We start from the raw sequence: 18,007 nt of genomic DNA, 5'->3' as shown, positions 1-18,007 counted from the left end.
CAAGCAATTCATTTGTACGTTTAGCATTCCAAAAGCTGTGTGCTTTTTCGTTTTAATGCAGAGTTCATAAGGTTTATGATATCGAAGGTCATTGAGATGGACAGTTCGGAGAGATAGATTGCGCAAATTCCAAGATTCTGCAAATTCGAAGCTTGAAAGGAAATCTCAGTCTTTTGTGTTTTCTGTTGAAAGATTGTTAAATTAGTTTGTTATATATTTCGGCTGTGTAACTTGTTCGAGGAGGCGGATACAATGGCTGTTGCACATTTGAGCATGATGATCTCAAAGTTACAAAATCTATCCACTTCGGACCACTCCTCCGTGGTTTCGATGAACCTATTTGTGGCGCTACTTTTAGCTTGTATTGTGATCGGACATCTTCTCGAGGAGAATCGATGGGTGAATGAGTCGATCACCGCCCTTTTGATTGTGAGTATTTGCTTAGTTACTGCTTAAACAAAACAGAACTTACGGAAAAAAAGTTTGAATTATGCCCTTGGTGTGTTTTGACAAATTGTGATTGATTTTGTATGGTTCGTTTGTAGGGGCTTTGTACCGGAGTAGTTATTCTTCTGATCAGTAGAGGAAAAAGCTCGCATCTTTTGGTTTTCAGTGAAGATCTTTTCTTTATATACCTCTTGCCGCCTATTATTTTTAATGCCGGGTGAGTTTATTCTCTGTTTGTATATTTTCTGGCATGTATGGTTATACAGTGATGTATAGTTCATGGTTGTTTTGCTCTTTCTACTTCTATTTATGGGTTGATGTTTTCTGTTAAAATAATATAGCTTGCATATTACCTATTGTGTCGTCTTTTCTATCACAGATGATAGTTTTCTTTGAGATGTTTTTTTCTAGGATTTTTGTTTTATATGTCACAAAAATGTAGTAGTAGTAGCTTATGATAGCACTACAAGACTGAAAATAACTTACGCTGCAAGATAGCATGAGTATTGAGATATTATGGTATATGAAGGTCTCAAGATCCCGTTCTATCTTTGAAAACTTAAATCAGTTGTGCCTATTTCCATCTTACAAGCAGAACACCAATTCTCTTTTTGTATCGAAGTTTCCAATTTTGTGTTGGTTAATCTCATATTGGTAGGTAATCAATTGGCTTTTTCTTCTTCGAGCTTATGATTCATGTTTTGGTCTTTGCTATGTGTATCAGGTTTCAGGTGAAAAAGAAGCAGTTCTTTGTTAACTTCATGACCATTGTAATGTTTGGTGCTATTGGTACATTAGTATCCTGCACTATCATATCATTAGGTATGCTCGTAACTCCACACATGATGTTTCCCCGATGTGCATAGTGCGGTTATCACTTATGAGCTATACTCAAATTTGAACAGTTAACTTACTTTGTCTTTGCTTGATGCAGGTGCTACACAATTCTTTAAGAAGTTGGACATTGGAACTCTGGAGTTGGGGGACTTACTTGGTATTATCACGTTCTTTGTTCCATTTGTTTCTTTGGATCTATCTGTGTTCTAACTATTTTAATTTCCTATTTGTAGCAATCGGTGCAATATTTGCTGCAACGGATTCTGTTTGCACGTTGCAGGTATGGCATATATCCATGTTGCATACGTTTTCAAACAAGTAAAATACGAATAGGTCTACACTAAGTTTGTTACCCAATTGTTCAGGTGCTCAATCAGGATGAGACACCTTTACTCTACAGTCTTGTATTTGGAGAGGGTGTCGTTAACGATGCGACATCTGTGGTCCTTTTCAATGCTATTCAGAGCTTTGATCTCACCCACATTGATTCCAGTATTGCTTTGCACTTTATGGGCAACTTCTTATATTTGTTTTTCGCAAGCACTATGCTAGGAGTGTTTGTAAGTCCCTCTCTCTTTTCTGCGTGTCCATATATACAAGTGTGCTATATTGGTATTTTCCCCCCTTCCTTTTTGTACCTTAGTATAACTTCTGTCTCTTGTAGGCAGGGCTGCTTAGTGCTTACATTATCAAAACGCTTTATTTTGGAAGGTATATGGTTATTAATTTATATATATTCAAGTTATGTGTTGTGCACTCCGCAGCCAAGTAGAGAAGATATTTTTGCTGACACAACCTGGTTTGTAACATCATTCAGGCACTCTACGGATCGTGAGGTTGCTCTTATGATGCTCATGGCATACTTGTCATATATACTGGCTGAAGTAAGCTTCTCTTCTGCTCTTCCTTCTTACCGGCTTCAAGTGTGTAGTTAGATCGTATTGCTTTGGTCGTATAAAAACTATAGTAATGACATATTTGATGTGTGTTGCAGTTATTCTATTTGAGTGGCATTCTCACTGTGTTCTTTTGTGGGATCGTGATGTCGCATTACACTTGGCACAATGTGACTGAGAGTTCAAGAGTTACGACCAAGTATGGCTTCTTGGATATTACCTCCAAGCCATTTGAATGTAACGGTCCTGTTTAGGACACAGTTTAATAGGTCGTTTAACTAATGATTTCAATTTTTCTACACTTACAGGCATGCTTTCGCAACCTTGTCATTTGTTGCCGAAACATTTATCTTCCTTTATGTTGGTATGGATGCCTTGGACATTGAAAAGTGGCGATTTGTAAGTGACAGGTATGTCCTTGTTACATATAATGTTTGAACACTGTACATATATGTTCATAACACGAGGACATATACCAGTTTCGGTGGATTTACATGTGGTGCTTGACTTTGCATTCGCAGTCCTGGAACATCAGTGGCAGTGAGTTCAATACTGCTAGGTCTTCTTATGCTTGGAAGAGCAGCTTTCGTTTTCCCCCTATCATTCTTGTCGAACTTAACAAAGAAAAACCAACGTGATAAAATTAGCCTCCGGCAGCAAGTAAGCACTCTGTTCCTTCAGCGACGCTACTTTTTTCTTTTCCTTCAGATACAGTGAACGATCAAATTAAACCAACATTTTGTTTTCCTTCCTGCAGGTTATAATATGGTGGGCTGGTCTCATGAGAGGTGCTGTGTCTATGGCACTTGCTTACAATCAGGCAAGTTATATATTACTTACAACCTACTGGTCATAGAGAAAAGTAAAAATTGGCGTTCCATGGGAACATATACGACCGATTCCTATACTACAAGAAGGAAAGGATCTAATACAGTTTTTCATTGTATACAGTTTACAAGGTCAGGCCACACGCAGTTGCGAGCAAATGCAATCATGATCACTAGCACGATAACTGTTGTTCTTGTCAGCACAGTGGTAAGACATCTACTCTGGATTCTGTGTATTCTAGCATTGTCTTAAACCATCCTTGGTTAATCATGGAACTTGTGCACGTTTTTGTTTCCTCATTGATCCTGTTTTGATACGAATAATTGTGCACGTAGTCTGCCAAAGATTTATCCGTTTCTCGGAGAATTAGCTGAGTGGTCTACCAGAAGTTTAGTAGTTCTATCATGCTTAATCTTTTATTATATTTGCCGTGGTTCCAACGTGTCATTTGACTTTGTTCAGGTTTTCGGATTGATGACGAAACCTCTTATAAGGTTCTTGCTGCCTCATTCACCAAAACAAACAACCAGCATGTTGTCGTCAGAACCAACCTCTCCAAAATCAGTCATTGTTCCACTTCTAGGGCAGGATTCTGTAGATGATCTTGTTGGCCAAGATATTCGACGGCCGGCCAGCTTACGCGATCTTCTGACAACTCCAACGCACACAGTCCATCGCTATTGGCGTAAGTTTGACAACGCATTCATGCGTCCAGTGTTTGGAGGCCGGGGTTTTGTTCCCTTTGTTCCCGGGTCACCAACTGAACGGGACAACAACGTTCAGTGGCAATAAGAGCATTGTGAAGATATAGTGGAGCAAAATGTGAAATAAATTATACCATATGCTCACTTGAACGGGAGATTTTTCAGCGTGACAGCTACACTGGATAGTACAACACGTGTCACTGTATAAATGGTGGGATATGTATGTTAAAAAGTTAATAACTTAAAAAATAAAATTTCCCACTACTTTTGTTAAAACACGTGGTGTGCCATTTATGTTCACGTCATAATGAAAAATTTCTCTACTCGAACCCATTGAGCACGTGATATATTTTTCGAGGTTTGCTGCTATATAGCTTATGAAGGTAAGAAATGTACCATCATCTATGTGTATTTTGTTTCGGTCTACTGTGTATTTTGTATAGCTTGTTCTTTTACTTGCTCTAATCATCGGATTGGGGTTGTTTCTTGTCACAAACACATCGGTTGAATCTGAGAGCTCAATGTAATGTAATGTAATAATGTTTTGTTTCCGACAATGATTGTAGTGTTTGCTTTTTGTTTCTGCAAATTAACATGCGTTGAATCCATTTTGTTGTTAAGTGCCTTGCAAATTAATATTCATAGCCAGTGTTTGAAATGTCGGTTGTTGTTGGAATTGATATGTAAATGTCAAAAATATTGACGGATATATCGGTTGTATTTTATGGAAACTAGCTCAAAAAGATGAAAATTTAAAATGAAATTGTAGGAAGTATCAAAACTGATTTGGATTCGTGTTGATACAAGTCTCGATGATCATCGGACATTTGAGTTGCCTCAATGCATTTTCACGTGGAAGACACTCTTGACTTCGAAGGTGGCCTCAACTTGTATTACTTATGCGGCTCCTGTTGCATCGAAGTAATTATAAAATGACAAAAATATTCTTTAATAGTTGTCAAATTATTTTGGTTAATTGTTTATTAAATTGAGGGTATCTTTGTTATTTTGATTCTTATTTAATAGAATTTTTCGTGGAATGATCAAAATGATTGATGGTGGACAAACTCACGCACCACTTTTATAGATTTCAAATCTCAAAAACCAAGGTAACACATTATACCAACCTCATGATCATTTTGGCTAAAAAATCGAAATATATTTGTCTTTATCAACTATTCCACGAGAAGAATCCATAGGAAAGGCATCTTCTCCGGATTTCTTCCACCAAATCCATCAAATCAAAGGATCTGAACTCTTGAAATTTGATTAACGGTTAAAGTTATTATAACTTTATATCTTTTAAAGGAGCCCCTGTTTGTAGCCGTTTAATCAAATTTCAAGAGTCCAGATTCCTTGATTAGGTGGATTTGATGGAAGGGATCCGGAGATGATAATTTCGCGAATCCATAAACCAAATATAAGCAAAGCAAAATAGCAGATAACCCTTTATTCATATTGTCCATCAATTTCTTTATTTTGACAAACGATGAGACAAGTAAAGCAACAAATATACATACTTATCACGCGCACGAACTCAGTAAACCTCAGTTCTTGCGACCTTTGTGCTTGTAAAAGGCAATCAATTTCTTTTTTCCCGACCACTGCACCCAGGCACCAGCCAAGTAGTTGTCGCCGGAATCAGCCAACGATTCATTCCTCGCCGCAAAAAGAAGCGCAAACAGTTTGCCTGCTTTGAATACGGCGGAGCCACCCGAAACCAATTTCTCAAAAACCAACTGTTTTCTGACATCCTTGTTGAACTCAGAAACACTCCACTTTCCGAGTTCTACCACCGACGGGTCGCTGATGTTTACGGGTTTTCAAGAATCTTTCGCAGCGCTGACAAGGGGAACGAGTAGAACAAAGAATGCGACAAGGCAGTGAGGACGCATCGTGACCAATGAATTTTATTCAAGTGCATTACTTTGGGAAATTCAAATTGTAGCTGTGAAGAAAATTGTTAGTATATATAACGTAAAAGGGCGATCAGAAGGGTCGGGGGAACGTCTATCCAAATAAAAATATTCATATTAACTAAGTCATTAAAATATATAAATGTAAATATTCATTTTACGTAAGTAATTAAAGTGTATTAAAATAAAATTATTTATATTAACTAAGCCCTTAAACAATGAATCAAAACGATGGGATACGATGTATCTGAACGTTTAACAAACGTGATTCGTTTGGTTATCGTCTACTTTAGAAACATTAACAAACATGATTCTTTTTTATGTTCCTCGACTTCGGATATATTGACAAACATGATTTTCATTTGACTTTCGTCTAGATCTACATATTATGTTTGTTTATTTATATGATATATTTGATTGCCTAATGCCCTTTTGCTGCTGATCATCACCTCAATTAATTCTTAGGAGTTTGAAAATTAAGAAAGGTCATCGGACTTGCCTAGGTGCTCGCCTATCCTGTCTAGCCCACTTAGATCCGCTTGGGTCGCGACTCTCACTTAAACAGAAAATAGATAACTATTTTGCATTTTATTTTTTCAATAATTATAACAGACTTGTCGAATGCTTGAAAGAACACTCATTCTATTCGCAAACAATTATGTATTATTTTTAAATATAAATAACCATTTATTTATATGTTATATAACCGATTAGAAGGGCAAAAGGGCTCGTCCAAAAAAAAGTTTATCAAATATATCATCCATAAACATAACAAATCAAAAGTTTCCAACACTCAACGATTGAGCTAAAGGTGATAAATGGCCGGGGGGTGCTGAGACGGCGCGCTATGGCCACTGCTGGAAGGCACTGACCGGTCGTTGTGGTTAGGTGCCCTCACCGGATCCCTATACGCATAAGGGATGGAACTATTCGGGCTTGCATGGTCCCTATACGCATAAGGGATGGAACTATTCGGGCTTGCATGGTCCCTATACGCATACGGGATGGAACTATTCGGGCTTGCATTGCGCACAGGTGTACGGCTTCCAGCTGATCCAAACTGTCCAGTCCTTCCATTTGCAGCTATCCTTGCCCCGTATCGTGCGACTAATGGGCTTATATCTGAAGTTACATGACTACTGCCCCCGAGTCCACAAGATGCAATTGCTGAGTTCGTATGTACATGAGACGGAGCCGTCAATCCATAGTCTCGAGCTGTCAAGTTCAAGCTGCTGGGTACGGGTACCAGGAGAGGAGCCCACCAAGTCATATGATCGAGCAGATAAGTCATTATTAGTGTCAGGAGCGTAGTGCGCTGAATCATAGTATCGAGCAGAGTATTCTGCACCTTGACCCATGAATGAGCCTCCTTGCTGATGATGAGATGCACGCAATGGGTTCAAGGTGGAAATGGTGCCATAAGAAGCATTAGGAGGAGTCGTTGCTTGTCCCGACATTCCTGCGGATGATAACAAGTATTCTGCACTTCGACTGTCATACAAGCTTACTTGCCGAATGTAAGATGGTTGTACAGAGCGTACTGTGGCTGGTCCTCTGAAAGAAACAGTTTGAGCAGCTAAAGCTGGAGCTGTTCGAGGATGCTTATTTCTGTTCTGCTTATTTGACTGAGCCGGGGCAGTACGTTTCTTTCCACTCAGGGATTGCGGTTGAGCCTCAGGGCCAGGAGATGTCAGAGTTGCTTTCCTCTCTTTTCTCTGCCGTCTCAGCTGCTTGATGCGTTTTCTGAGGGTCTCAGGAGAATATTGTGGTTCAACAAGCAGCTTGTAGGCCTCAATGCATCGTATTGTACCTCTTAGAGCAGCTATTTCTTTGTCTCTAGCCTCATCCTGCAGGGGATTTAATTAGATAAACTATATAAACATCCAAGTCTAAGGACAGTTGATGAGGCAAAAGAAACAACGCATATACCTGTGCTTTAAGACGCTCTTGGCCCCTCTTGGAACTTGTCCTTGCATCTTTGGTGACGAACTTTAAATGTGCTTTAAGCAAGGGTACAGGGGGGAACTTGTCAAACTGTCCAAATGCATGACTGAATCTAACAGCATCAAGGCGCTTATTCTCTGACACAAGCTTTTGGATGAGATCTGAGTCACAAAAAAAGTTTAAATAAATAAATTCAGGGTAAAAGGAGGTAGCAAAAACAAAAAACTAAAGATTTTCTTAGATCAAGACAATATATCAGGAGAGATTCTAGCAGAAAGTAACAGAAGACATCTAAGACAACAAGAGCATAGGTACCAGCAAGCTTTCTTCCCATGATTTCTTCTAAAACCATAAAGGCAACCTTTAGCCATGTAGCTGATACTTCTAGAAGACTAGTCTGGAAACTCCAAAAAATGAATAGTGTCACGTCTTAAAGACTTCTAAGATATGTTTCCATATAAATATGATGAGATTGAAATTGACAAACTCAGTTATCTTTCAGAAAACCGAACCTTTTATGCTACAATTGGGGTTGCCAGTTGCAACTCTAATTTATGTGATCCAAGTACCATGCCAAGATTATATGAGGACTTATTCGAGTGAAATAAACTTTACACCTTATCAAAATTGTCGACAAAATACAGCAAGTGACAGCCAAGAGCTATTGGAGCAAATTTCATTAGATATTCTTAGAGGACAGATTATCAGTGACAATTTTAAGAAGGGAACAGCAAATTAGTAGAAGTCCTCTTATTTATCTTAACATCTCATATTTCATGTGAACAGTTGCTCATTACACTTTGATATATCTCTTCAGTTTATCATGGCACTCTTCAAAATTTCCACACATCGTGTAATAATTCTTTACGATTCAAACTTAGAAGCAAAAAGAAAGCAAAGTAGAAAGGACAATTACATTCATTAAACGACTCACAGCACACCGTAATCATGAATAAGGTAAAAACACAGTTTTGGCAACAAAAACTCTCACTGCAAGTTGGAACAACTCTCAAGCACAAAATGATAAAAGCATGTTGATAGTGGCATGTTTGATAGTGAGGCCATGCTCGGTTGTGTGGTGATCAAATAAGGAACTTTCCACTTAAAAATAAAGGAAAACTAAAGAAAAGGACTTGAAAACTTTGAGTTTTAACGATAAGGGCAAAATAAAGGGCAAGGTGAATACTACCAGGATTGACTTTTTAGTGTAAAAATATGGTTTTTCGTTAAAATGAACAGTATCGGGAGTTTTTCATTAAAGTTCCCAAATAATTCTTTGCAAATAAACAATATCACCTCACAAGGTGACATTGTTGTATCAACTGCCAACAGATGCTTGTATATCTTTTTCTGGAAAGGTGCACTCAAACTAATTAGACTTCCAGGAAACTACATATGCTTTGGTTTTAGAAAATGCCACACAACCTCCACCGTACCAAACCCATAATTGAATTCATAAGAGTAAAACGACGTATACACAACACCGAAAGCAATCGATAAATTAAATGTCTACTAAAAAGATAGGAACAACAAAAAGGAAGGCAATCCAAAAACTCACCAGAGGCTTTATCGGTGAAACCAAGAGACCTAAACAACTCTGGTGCATAATTCCGCTCTGCTACGCAACTAACAAACATCAAAATCTCATCACTGTCAAACTCACCACCCAACTGAAAAGTATCCAAAAGCTGCAAAAAAGCCCAAACCTCCAAAGAGTTGGACATTTGAGTCATCATCACCTTCACCTTCCAAGCCAATGCCAGCTTCATTGCCTCTCTGCTGACATCGGGTTTAATCACTGGTTTCACATTCACCAGCTCTTGTAACAAAATCACACAACTTTTCCTAGTAACAGTGACATCAAGCTCCTTACCTCCCTTATTCAACTCCGATGGATAAAACCATCTCAATGCCTCAAGCACCAGCTTCCCAGCATCCACAGAAACCTTAAGCGCATCCGAAACACGGTCACGCACCGAATCCCTCTCTTTCAAATGCTCATTCACATACAACAGCAACGCCTTGCCGTCATTTATCGGGACGCCATTGCAGGTCGACATTTCCGGCAAAGGCTCTTCGGTTTTGACTTGGGTTTCGACGGAATCGAATTGGGTTTTCAAGGATTGGAGGGTGGCGGTGAGTTGGGATTCTTTCGAACTCAATTGGGCGCCACCGGAACTCAATTGGGGTCCTTCGGAATTGGGTTTGAAATTCAATTCGGGTTCTTTGGGTTGCGATTGCGGAGCCGGAGTGAGATGGGTCTCTTCCGATTGTTGTTTTTGCAGTTGGTCGAGCTCGGACTGGATGGAATCGTCGATGGAGCGGAAGTGATCCTCGAGGTCCTGCCATTGGAGGGTAAAGTTGGCAACTTTGGCGGCGTGCGTCTTGAGGAGGTTGAACGATTTGCGGAGCTCCGCCGTCATGTGGAGGTCGCCGGACATTTTGTCGACGGTGATCGACATCGCTTGGCGAGATTATAAATTAGAATTTGGGGAAGCGGAGTCGATTGTAATTTGGTAAATTAACAACAAATTCAAACCCCAGAAACTGTGGATTTTGGATTTGCGGGAGGAGGAGGAGTGGCGTCAAACAGAACCATTTACTTGGCCCAGAGTCTGCATAAAACTGATTGTTTGGCCCAAATCTGTATAAAACTCGAATCAGTACTCAAATTGTCTCGTGTCCGTCTGAGATTTTCTTATGTAATACGCTTTTATGCTCCTAAGTACTTTTACAAGAAGCGCTTTTATGATTCACTGATCTATTTGCAATCACTTTTGTAACACATATTTATGCTCATAAGCGTTTTTAAGAAGTGCTTTTATGACTCACAATCACTTTTCATTGTCGTAAAGTGCTTTTGCTCTTCCGTGAGTTGTTTTCAGAGGACTTGATCCATTTGAAATCTGCTTCCGCAAGACAGACAACGCTTTTACAAGAAGCGTTTTTATCACTTTCAGTAGTAGTTCCAGACCTTAAAATCCATTTGCAATTTGCCTATGTAAGACGCCCTTATGCTTGCAAGGGTTTTTACAAGTACTTCTATGACTTGCAATCACTTTTGGTAAACATTTTTTGCTCTTCCGAAAGTAGTTTCAGGCCTTGATCCATTTGCGGTTTCATCGGCTTTTATGACACTCATTTTTGGTTGTTTGAAAGTGTTTTTAGCTCTCCCAGAAGCCGTCTTATGCCTCGAGAGAAAGACAGAAACATATCCACGTTATTGCTTGGAACAATAAACATAAACAAATAAGAGAAAGAAAGGTAACACAGATGATCAAACTCATAAGCACTTTATAGATCCAAGACTTCCAGTCAACGCAGTTTGCAGAAGTTTAAACAGCACCAAACATTGTCAGCTAAACCCAAACAGGACAATGCCTTTTCTTATTCAAACGAGTTCGATGCTCGGTTTCTCTCAAACTTAACGGAACTTAATACACTTAACTGAAACTCCACGTCCATTGCCTAGTGCTCAAGTTCATCCTTGCAGACCAATAATACCTGCACAAAAATAGTAACAGAACACGGTTATATAAGCATGTAGACGGACACGAAACAACATAACTACGCAATACAATATAAACTTCAACTTGGTTTACGTTCCCATCCTCATCTGGAACGGAAACGGAGACAAACTGAGATTTTGAAAACTATATGTTGTTTTGAGTAAGACATTCTGTTTTCTAGTGATGTTGAAAGCACCTCAGTATTTGATCATCCAACAAGATTAGTCCAAAATTATGACATTTAGTGTATAATATAAGTATTTTGTTTGATGAGATCAAGCTAATTAGCTTACCGCAAGCCACCCTGCCACCAGCATTTCCTGTGGATTTGCTAAGCTCATGTCCACCTGTGTACCAAACATGAGTATCAGATCAGACGGAATATGGGATTCCAAACCAATTCAATGCAGTACAGAAATAACATACACGTAAACATTTTCATGCCTACATGGAAATAGGAAAGAACTCCAACGAAATAGGAAAGAACTCCAACGAACGCACGAGTCTATAGCTCATTTAAAGAACAAAAAGCACAAGGAAATCCAATGATAAAACCACAAATCCCAAGCCCCAAATGGTTTGCACCTGCACAGAAGCTATTTTATACTGATAGCAGTTAGAAGCAGGCTAAAACTACCCGTATACTACAAGAGTGCCTACTCCAGACAGGTGGAGTGGGGGGTGACCCATTGAAAAATGTCAAGGCTCGACCTATCTCACTGACTAGGTAATTCTTCTAATTACTATAAGTCGGAACCACTTCAGAGTGAGAGAGTGAGAGTAGCTTACCCTTGCCAAGGTCATCAGGGTCTGCGTGGACAACAACCGCCCTACCAATGATAGAGTGTGGTCCAGTGAGAGGAATCTGCAAACAACAATGTATCCTTTATAAAAGAGGAGATAAAACTCAAGAGCGGTCAAGCGCAAAAGTTTTACGAACAGCATAAACTAAAAATAATCAGAGACGTCAACCACAAACCTGCTTGTCAACAATCGTGAAGGTTACAGTTCCTGAAGCAAGAACAAAAAAAAAACACATTATGCTGGCTTTACTGAGAGAGTATCAAATCATCACATCCCGAGAGTATCAAACTGTCGTGATATATGTACTAACAAGAAAAGATGCCTCTTATGCAACAACAGAAAGGGAAAATGTAGAAGTGTAGACAAAACCCACAACAAAAAAGAATAAGTGAACTCGATGACCACAAAGTCGTCAATAAACAACAAAAATGGTGTTCAGGCAGATAAAGAAACAGATAAAAATTCTACCATCGTCCCCAGCGGTGATGTTTCCAAGATCACCAGCATGGCGAACCTCATCTTCAGGGGCACCATGCTCTTTTCCAGCAGGATTGAAGTGTGGCCCTGCAAATTGATATTGATCATTAGATACAACAAACAGAAAATATATGGATAGAGTAGAAATTTAATCCATCAGAACATAATGAGAAACAATTACTGGTCAATGCTCCTTACCAGTTGACATGCAACCGTTTGTTGTGTCTCCAAGAGCATGGACATGGAAACCATGAAGTCCAGGCTTGAGGCCAGAGACACTTCCAGTCACAGTAGTTGGGCCTGCAATTAAATAAAACAATAATCAATTTAACCGATTGGTATCCCTTCTACGGAAAAGACAGACACTACAGCAATATACGTCCCAAATAATCACTTAGCATTGAACATACCATCTCCCTCCTGGACAAAGCTGATGGTTCCTTTAACGCCCTCACTGGAGCCGAGAACAGCAACACCCTTCACCATGGTTCAAAGTGATCTGAACAACATTAACCATTAGATAAAGAACAACAGCGGCCTGATTAAAACAAATGGATCACAAAAATCAGAAAGCAGCTCAAGTAAACAAATTGACATGCTCGATTGTACCAACAAAAAGCAACAAATCACTCCTAACGCGTTCTGTCTTCAATTATAATTGAAATTAAGATGAGTTATGGCTTGCTCTTCTGAGTCATGGATTTCTCTACCTACTCCAATTTTGCTACACACACTCCATACGGTACGAACGGAACACAATTATATAAAGTGAATGAAACGGATGCAACAATGAAATCATAATAAGGCACCAAAATTTTGTTTCCAAAATAGAGCAAGCAACTGGTGAGAAATGATGAGATCTATGATCAGTCATGAGGCTCACAATACAAATAAAAACATTTGAAAACACTAAATTTAAGGAAATAATCAAGAAATTAAGTTCAGTCACACTAATCAAATTCAAATTCAAAAAAAAAAAAAAAAAAAAAAAGCTGCTAAATTGTGAATAATAAAGGCAGATCCTCGGGATCATCATCAAATTCAATTATAATTACAACAACAAACATTTCAGACAAAAGAATCAAAACCCATATCACAAAATCTAATCTTTCGATTAAGAATTATAAAAAAGCTGAGAAATTTAAGCTGTTGGATACAAAAGATTCGAGCTTTTACCTCAGAACACCCCTTAGAGAGAAGAAAGAGAGAGCGAGGAACACGACGGCGTTTGATGGATCGAACAATCCGGTTCAGATGCTCTGTGCAAATGCGAGTGGACTGACTTTAGGTTTTAAAACAAGCGGTGTGCGACTAACAAGGGACCGTCTCTCTCTCACGGTTTGATTCTAGAGTGTTCTATCACCACCTAACCAATTTGTGGCAAGTTGGGGATTTCACAATGAATAGTGGGCTAGGCTTAGTTTGAACTTTGAAGTGGCCCGAGTTTCATTATTAACCGATTTTATTGTTGTTGTTACAGTATCGTTATGACGTAAAATTGTTGTTGTTATGGTTTGTCGTTGTGGCTTCACTAAATTAACCCCGGTCATGCATGCACAAATCCGTGCCCAGGTAGAATTTCTGGACGGAAAAGGAGCTGGATCCTTTTCTTGGCGATCTTAGGAATCCCATTATCGTGATCGTTCTTTCCGGATCCTTTTTCTTTCTGGACAACCAAAGGTGTAATTAAGTATGTTTAGAAAAAAACTTTAAACAATTTCAAAATGTTTATAACAAAAACACTTCTAGTAGGAGTGCTTCCTACAAAAATAAATTGCAAACAAACTCGAAAATATATAACTAGCGATCATGTTTGTGAACCATCGTGTGGGTTTGATCCCACTCATTTTCTTTTTCTCTAACAACTAATCATCTAATCCACTAATGATATGTTGTACTAAAAATAATAATTAGAAAACTAGATTTCTATTCGTAAATAAGATGAAGTTTAGAAAAATGTCTTATACAAGATTAAAAATTGATTTTAATCCATATACTCTATTTAATGCTAGCATATGTATGCACTGTCTCTAATTTTATTTATAATTTTATGGTGTTCATAAATTAAATTTTATGAAAATATTATAAATTTTAATTCTCATTATGGTGAGTATCTTATATAAGAAAATATTTTGTAGAGATTTTTCAGTACACTTATGTTTTTGCATATTTTTTTTATGTGCCATTAATTTCATTACAACATATTTATGTACGAACATTTCGATACACTAGATTAGTATAATATGTTTAGGTACAGACATTTTGATACACTAGTTTAATATAATATATTTAGGTACCGACATTTCAGTACACTAGTTTAGTATCATATAGTTAGGTATGAAATTTTTGGTACAATTATATTTTTGCATATTTTCTTATGTGCCAGTAATTCACTACAATATATTTAGGTACGCACATTTCTATACACTAATTTAGTAAAATATATTATGATACGGACGTTTAGGTACACTAATTATAGGAAGTTAAATAAAATTAATGAATTAAAATGTGTATTATAATGAATTTAAAATTTAATGTAATGACATTAAATAAGATACCTATTAAATATTAAAACAAAAATATAATTTGAATTTGAATTAAGTACACATTAAGGGATTAAAATCAGTATCTAATATAACACCAGATTTTTATTAAATTTTAATCTTATTGAAGGATTAAAATTCAAAAACCCCAAAAAAAAATCTTTCAGACTATACATGCTTGGTTTAGAAAATATATATCAATACGCATTCACCAAAACTGGAAAAACTACTGCCGGAAAAACGAAGAAGATTTATAGCTACTGTTGAATCAGAAATCAGAGTTTTACTCCTCTTGTAAAGATAAAAAGAAATTAAATTTTCTCCTCTTGTAAAGATAAAAACAAATTAAAATTTTCAGAACCTAATCCTAGCTAAGAGAGGAAAATCTAGATCCCAATAAAACAATTAAAAAATCAGAATCGTAATCCTAGCTAAGAGAGGAAAATCTATATCCCAATAAAACTTCCTAGCCGCATCCAAAGAAAGAATCACAGTCGATCGGTTTCCAACTTTTCCTCGTCCACGACTCCACATGGTATGTGTGTGTGTGTGTGTGTGTATATATATATATACACCCTTTAGGTTAATTAGCTGGGTCTAGTATTGTTCAGTACGTACTACTTCCGATCGAATGGAAGTGTATCACGAGACATGTCAGAGCTTCACTTACGATGTCAAGCCCCTTGCCACACAAGTTCAGGACAGCTCCGATCGCCCTGAAAACCCTAGGGTTAGTCTTGAGATCGACTTATCACTCTTCGTAAATAAGAAGTACTACGTCAATATCTCTGAAGAATCCGAAGACGACGAAGCTGAAAGTATTCCCATATTCCAAGACAAAGAACTGAAAGAGTTACCTTCCAAAGGCCTAAGAATCACAGTTCATGACGTGCGGTGCTTAGACGATCAAAATGCGTACAAAGAAAATAAGGATGGTATATCTGGCATGCTTAAAGAACATAAAATAATCAAGGGTGAGTCCATGCGCAATCTAGTGGTGGAAAGGATTCTGAACCAGGGTCGTAGGATAGGCGAGTCCGATTCAAACAAGGGTCCCAAAAAACTGCGGTTGAGGGTCGACATGAAAAGAGACCATATCTGGGACATGTGCGAAGTGTGTTCGGATGAACGAGTCATTGCAAGGGATGCACAGCTTAAGAAGACGCTAAAGAGGGCTAGAGTGGTGGCTGATGACCATGACGATGAGGAGGACGAGGACGAGGATGAGGATGGTGATGAAGTTGGAGAAAGAAAAAAAAGACGCGTAGTGCACGAAGGCGAGGTTTGTTGCGTTTGCACGGAAGAGTTTGTTGCTGGATCAAAAGATGTGAAATACCTGCCTTGCTTGCATCTGTTTCATGGCAAATGCATAGGAGCATGGCTGAGAGAGAGAAAAGATAACTGCCCTGTTTGCCGCTACTGCGTTGAGTTGCCTAATATTGAACACGGATCACAAGACAAAATTGAGAAGCCTATGTGCACTACTGATTTCAAAGATAGTTAAGGGTTTACGTGTTGATGATGATGCATACATGAATGGGTTAATGTTGTTAATTTTTGAGTTTCTGTACAGATCTACAAACTTATTATTAACAACTTTGATTCATAAATTTGAAGCTTTTTTTTTATTCTAATTTTTTTTTTTGAACAAACGATATTCTCTACACTAAGTGGGTAAAGGAGTAGGTTAAACCTCACAATATGTCGCCAATAGAAATAAGCATGTTTATCAACGTTTAAGTAATAAACCAATAACCAATTTTCATGTCCTTTAGTTTTTGGAACTTTGTCTCCAAATTTAGTCTTTCTAGCATTATCCTTTAATCAAAGTCGCGCGGTTTCAATCCTTTCCCAAGTCCATTTGTGTTAGAAACCGATATATGATCATTTTAGTGCACCTAGATTCTGCCTAGGTCAAGTATTGATCATTATTATTGCTATATATACCGCTTTACATTCTCTTTGCCACAGAAGATAGATTGCTCGGAATGGAAGTCTATCACCAGATTGCTCGGAACTTCACTTGTGACGCCAAGCCCCATCCAACAAAAGTACTAGACAAAGATCATCCTGATTATCGTGATGAAAATACACTAAAAATCGACTTCACACACACGGAAAACATGAAATACATGTCAATCTCTCTGAAGAAGAAGAAACCGCAAGTATCCCGTCGCCCAAGGTAAACATGTTAAAAGACGAACAAGCAAATTTTATGATTTGCGCTTGTGGTCAAGCGATGGTGCCATAAAAAACAAGTATGACGTCAATCTCTCCGAAGGAGAAGATGAAGAATATGAGAGAACCGCAAGAATTAACACAAAGAATTCCTGATTTGCAAGAGTTAGACGATGCTGCCATCAAACTTGTAATCACTTGCAAACTCTACATACACAAAATCTTCGAGGATGAAAGGTTCAGTGTAGATCTAGTGGTGAGAAAGATTGTAGGCGAGGTTAATAAGCTTCGCAACTTCAAACAAGGGTCCAAAAGTTCTCGCTTGAAGGTCGACATTGAAAGACACTATTTCTTGGACGTGTGCAAATGGTGAACGGATGAAACAAATGCGTTGCTCAAGAAGACGCTAAAGAGGACTAGAGTAACTACCGATGATCATGAGATTCACGACGATGACTTTGATGAGGAGGAGGATATCCGGAGAAAAAGAAATTGTGTGGTGCGCGAGAGCGAGGTTTGCTGTATTTGTATTGACAAGTTTGTTGGGTCAAAAGATGTGCCATCGATGCCGTGTTTGCATGTGTTTCATGACGAATGCATAGGAGAATGGCTATGCAGAAAACCCAACTGCCCTCTTTGCCGGTTTAAGTGGCCTAAAACCAAAATTGAGATGCCTATGTGCAATGCCGATATTTTATTGTGTCTAAATTTTGAAATTCAAACATGATTGTATAGAGACAACACACACACACACACATACACACACACACACACACACACACACACATATATATATATATATATATCATTTGAGTCAACTTGGCTACTTTGTCTTTAATTTGATTATTGTTTCCTATGACTATATTAGTGACGTTAATGTATGTCAAAATTTTATGACAATTATCAGAAATAAGCTAGTTTAAA

At 38.1% G+C, this 18,007-nt stretch overlaps 4 protein-coding genes across 4 annotated transcripts; 2 read left to right on the top strand and 2 right to left on the bottom strand.

Annotated features, from left to right (window-relative positions):
• Window positions 1-252: 252 nt before the first annotated feature.
• NHX (sodium/hydrogen exchanger 2-like) lies at window positions 253-3,798 on the top strand (the record flags this gene model as incomplete). Its single annotated transcript, NM_001302292.1, is given in 14 exon segments — window positions 253-429; window positions 546-664; window positions 1,172-1,269; window positions 1,382-1,441; window positions 1,518-1,564; window positions 1,650-1,844; window positions 1,949-1,995; window positions 2,102-2,168; window positions 2,279-2,379; window positions 2,489-2,590; window positions 2,702-2,840; window positions 2,938-3,000; window positions 3,132-3,215; window positions 3,471-3,798. Coding segments are annotated over 14 exon segments (1,627 nt in total), but the record flags the coding sequence as incomplete, so codon positions are not given.
• A 2,493-nt stretch (window positions 3,799-6,291) lies between these two features.
• LOC103943798 (FRIGIDA-like protein 1) lies at window positions 6,292-10,067 on the bottom strand. The gene is given in 4 exon segments (XM_009354154.3): window positions 6,292-6,859; window positions 6,861-7,475; window positions 7,558-7,733; window positions 9,131-10,067. Coding segments are annotated over 4 exon segments (2,121 nt in total). The 5' UTR covers window positions 10,035-10,067; the 3' UTR covers window positions 6,292-6,433.
• A 779-nt stretch (window positions 10,068-10,846) lies between these two features.
• On the bottom strand, window positions 10,847-13,723 carry LOC103934033 (superoxide dismutase [Cu-Zn]). The gene is made up of 8 exons (XM_009343740.3): window positions 13,539-13,723; window positions 12,773-12,861; window positions 12,561-12,662; window positions 12,354-12,449; window positions 12,061-12,092; window positions 11,871-11,946; window positions 11,375-11,428; window positions 10,847-11,076 (listed from the first exon to the last, which is right to left on the bottom strand). The coding sequence occupies exons 2-8, from the start codon at window positions 12,846-12,848 to the stop codon at window positions 11,054-11,056; spliced, it is 459 nt and encodes a 152-aa protein (XP_009342015.2). The 5' UTR covers window positions 12,849-12,861; window positions 13,539-13,723; the 3' UTR covers window positions 10,847-11,053.
• Window positions 13,724-15,536: 1,813 nt separating this feature from the next.
• On the top strand, window positions 15,537-16,409 carry LOC103934056. Its single transcript, XM_009343763.2, has one exon. It carries the CDS (start codon window positions 15,537-15,539, stop codon window positions 16,407-16,409), a length of 873 nt encoding a protein of 290 aa, XP_009342038.2.
• The last annotated feature ends 1,598 nt before the right edge of the window (window positions 16,410-18,007 follow it).

Source organism: the organism of the source record quoted next, unplaced genomic scaffold (genome assembly GCF_019419815.1).
Source record: "Pyrus x bretschneideri cultivar Hongxiangsu unplaced genomic scaffold, Pyrus_bretschneideri_v1 Contig11, whole genome shotgun sequence".
Lineage (NCBI taxonomy): Eukaryota > Viridiplantae > Streptophyta > Magnoliopsida > Rosales > Rosaceae > Pyrus > Pyrus x bretschneideri.
The sequence above is the reverse complement of the archived record's forward strand: the minus strand, read 5'-3'. Positions and strand labels throughout refer to the sequence as shown.

What these genes read in the sequence shown, in the direction of transcription:
- LOC103934033 (XM_009343740.3), bottom strand. Translation starts at nt 12,848, where the DNA reads ATGGTGAAGGGTGTTGCTGTTCTCGGCTCCAGTGAGGGCGTTAAAGGA. An exon ending in TCACGATTGTTGACAAGCAG is followed by an intron (nt 11,947 to 12,060) that starts GTTTGTGGTTGA and finishes TGTTGTTTGCAG; the next exon opens with ATTCCTCTCACTGGACCACA. An exon ending in TGGTGGCAGGGTGGCTTGCG is followed by an intron (nt 11,077 to 11,374) that starts GTAAGCTAATTA and finishes ATTTTTGTGCAG; the next exon opens with GTATTATTGGTCTGCAAGGA.
- LOC103934056 (XM_009343763.2), top strand. Translation starts at nt 15,537, where the DNA reads ATGGAAGTGTATCACGAGACATGTCAGAGCTTCACTTACGATGTCAAG.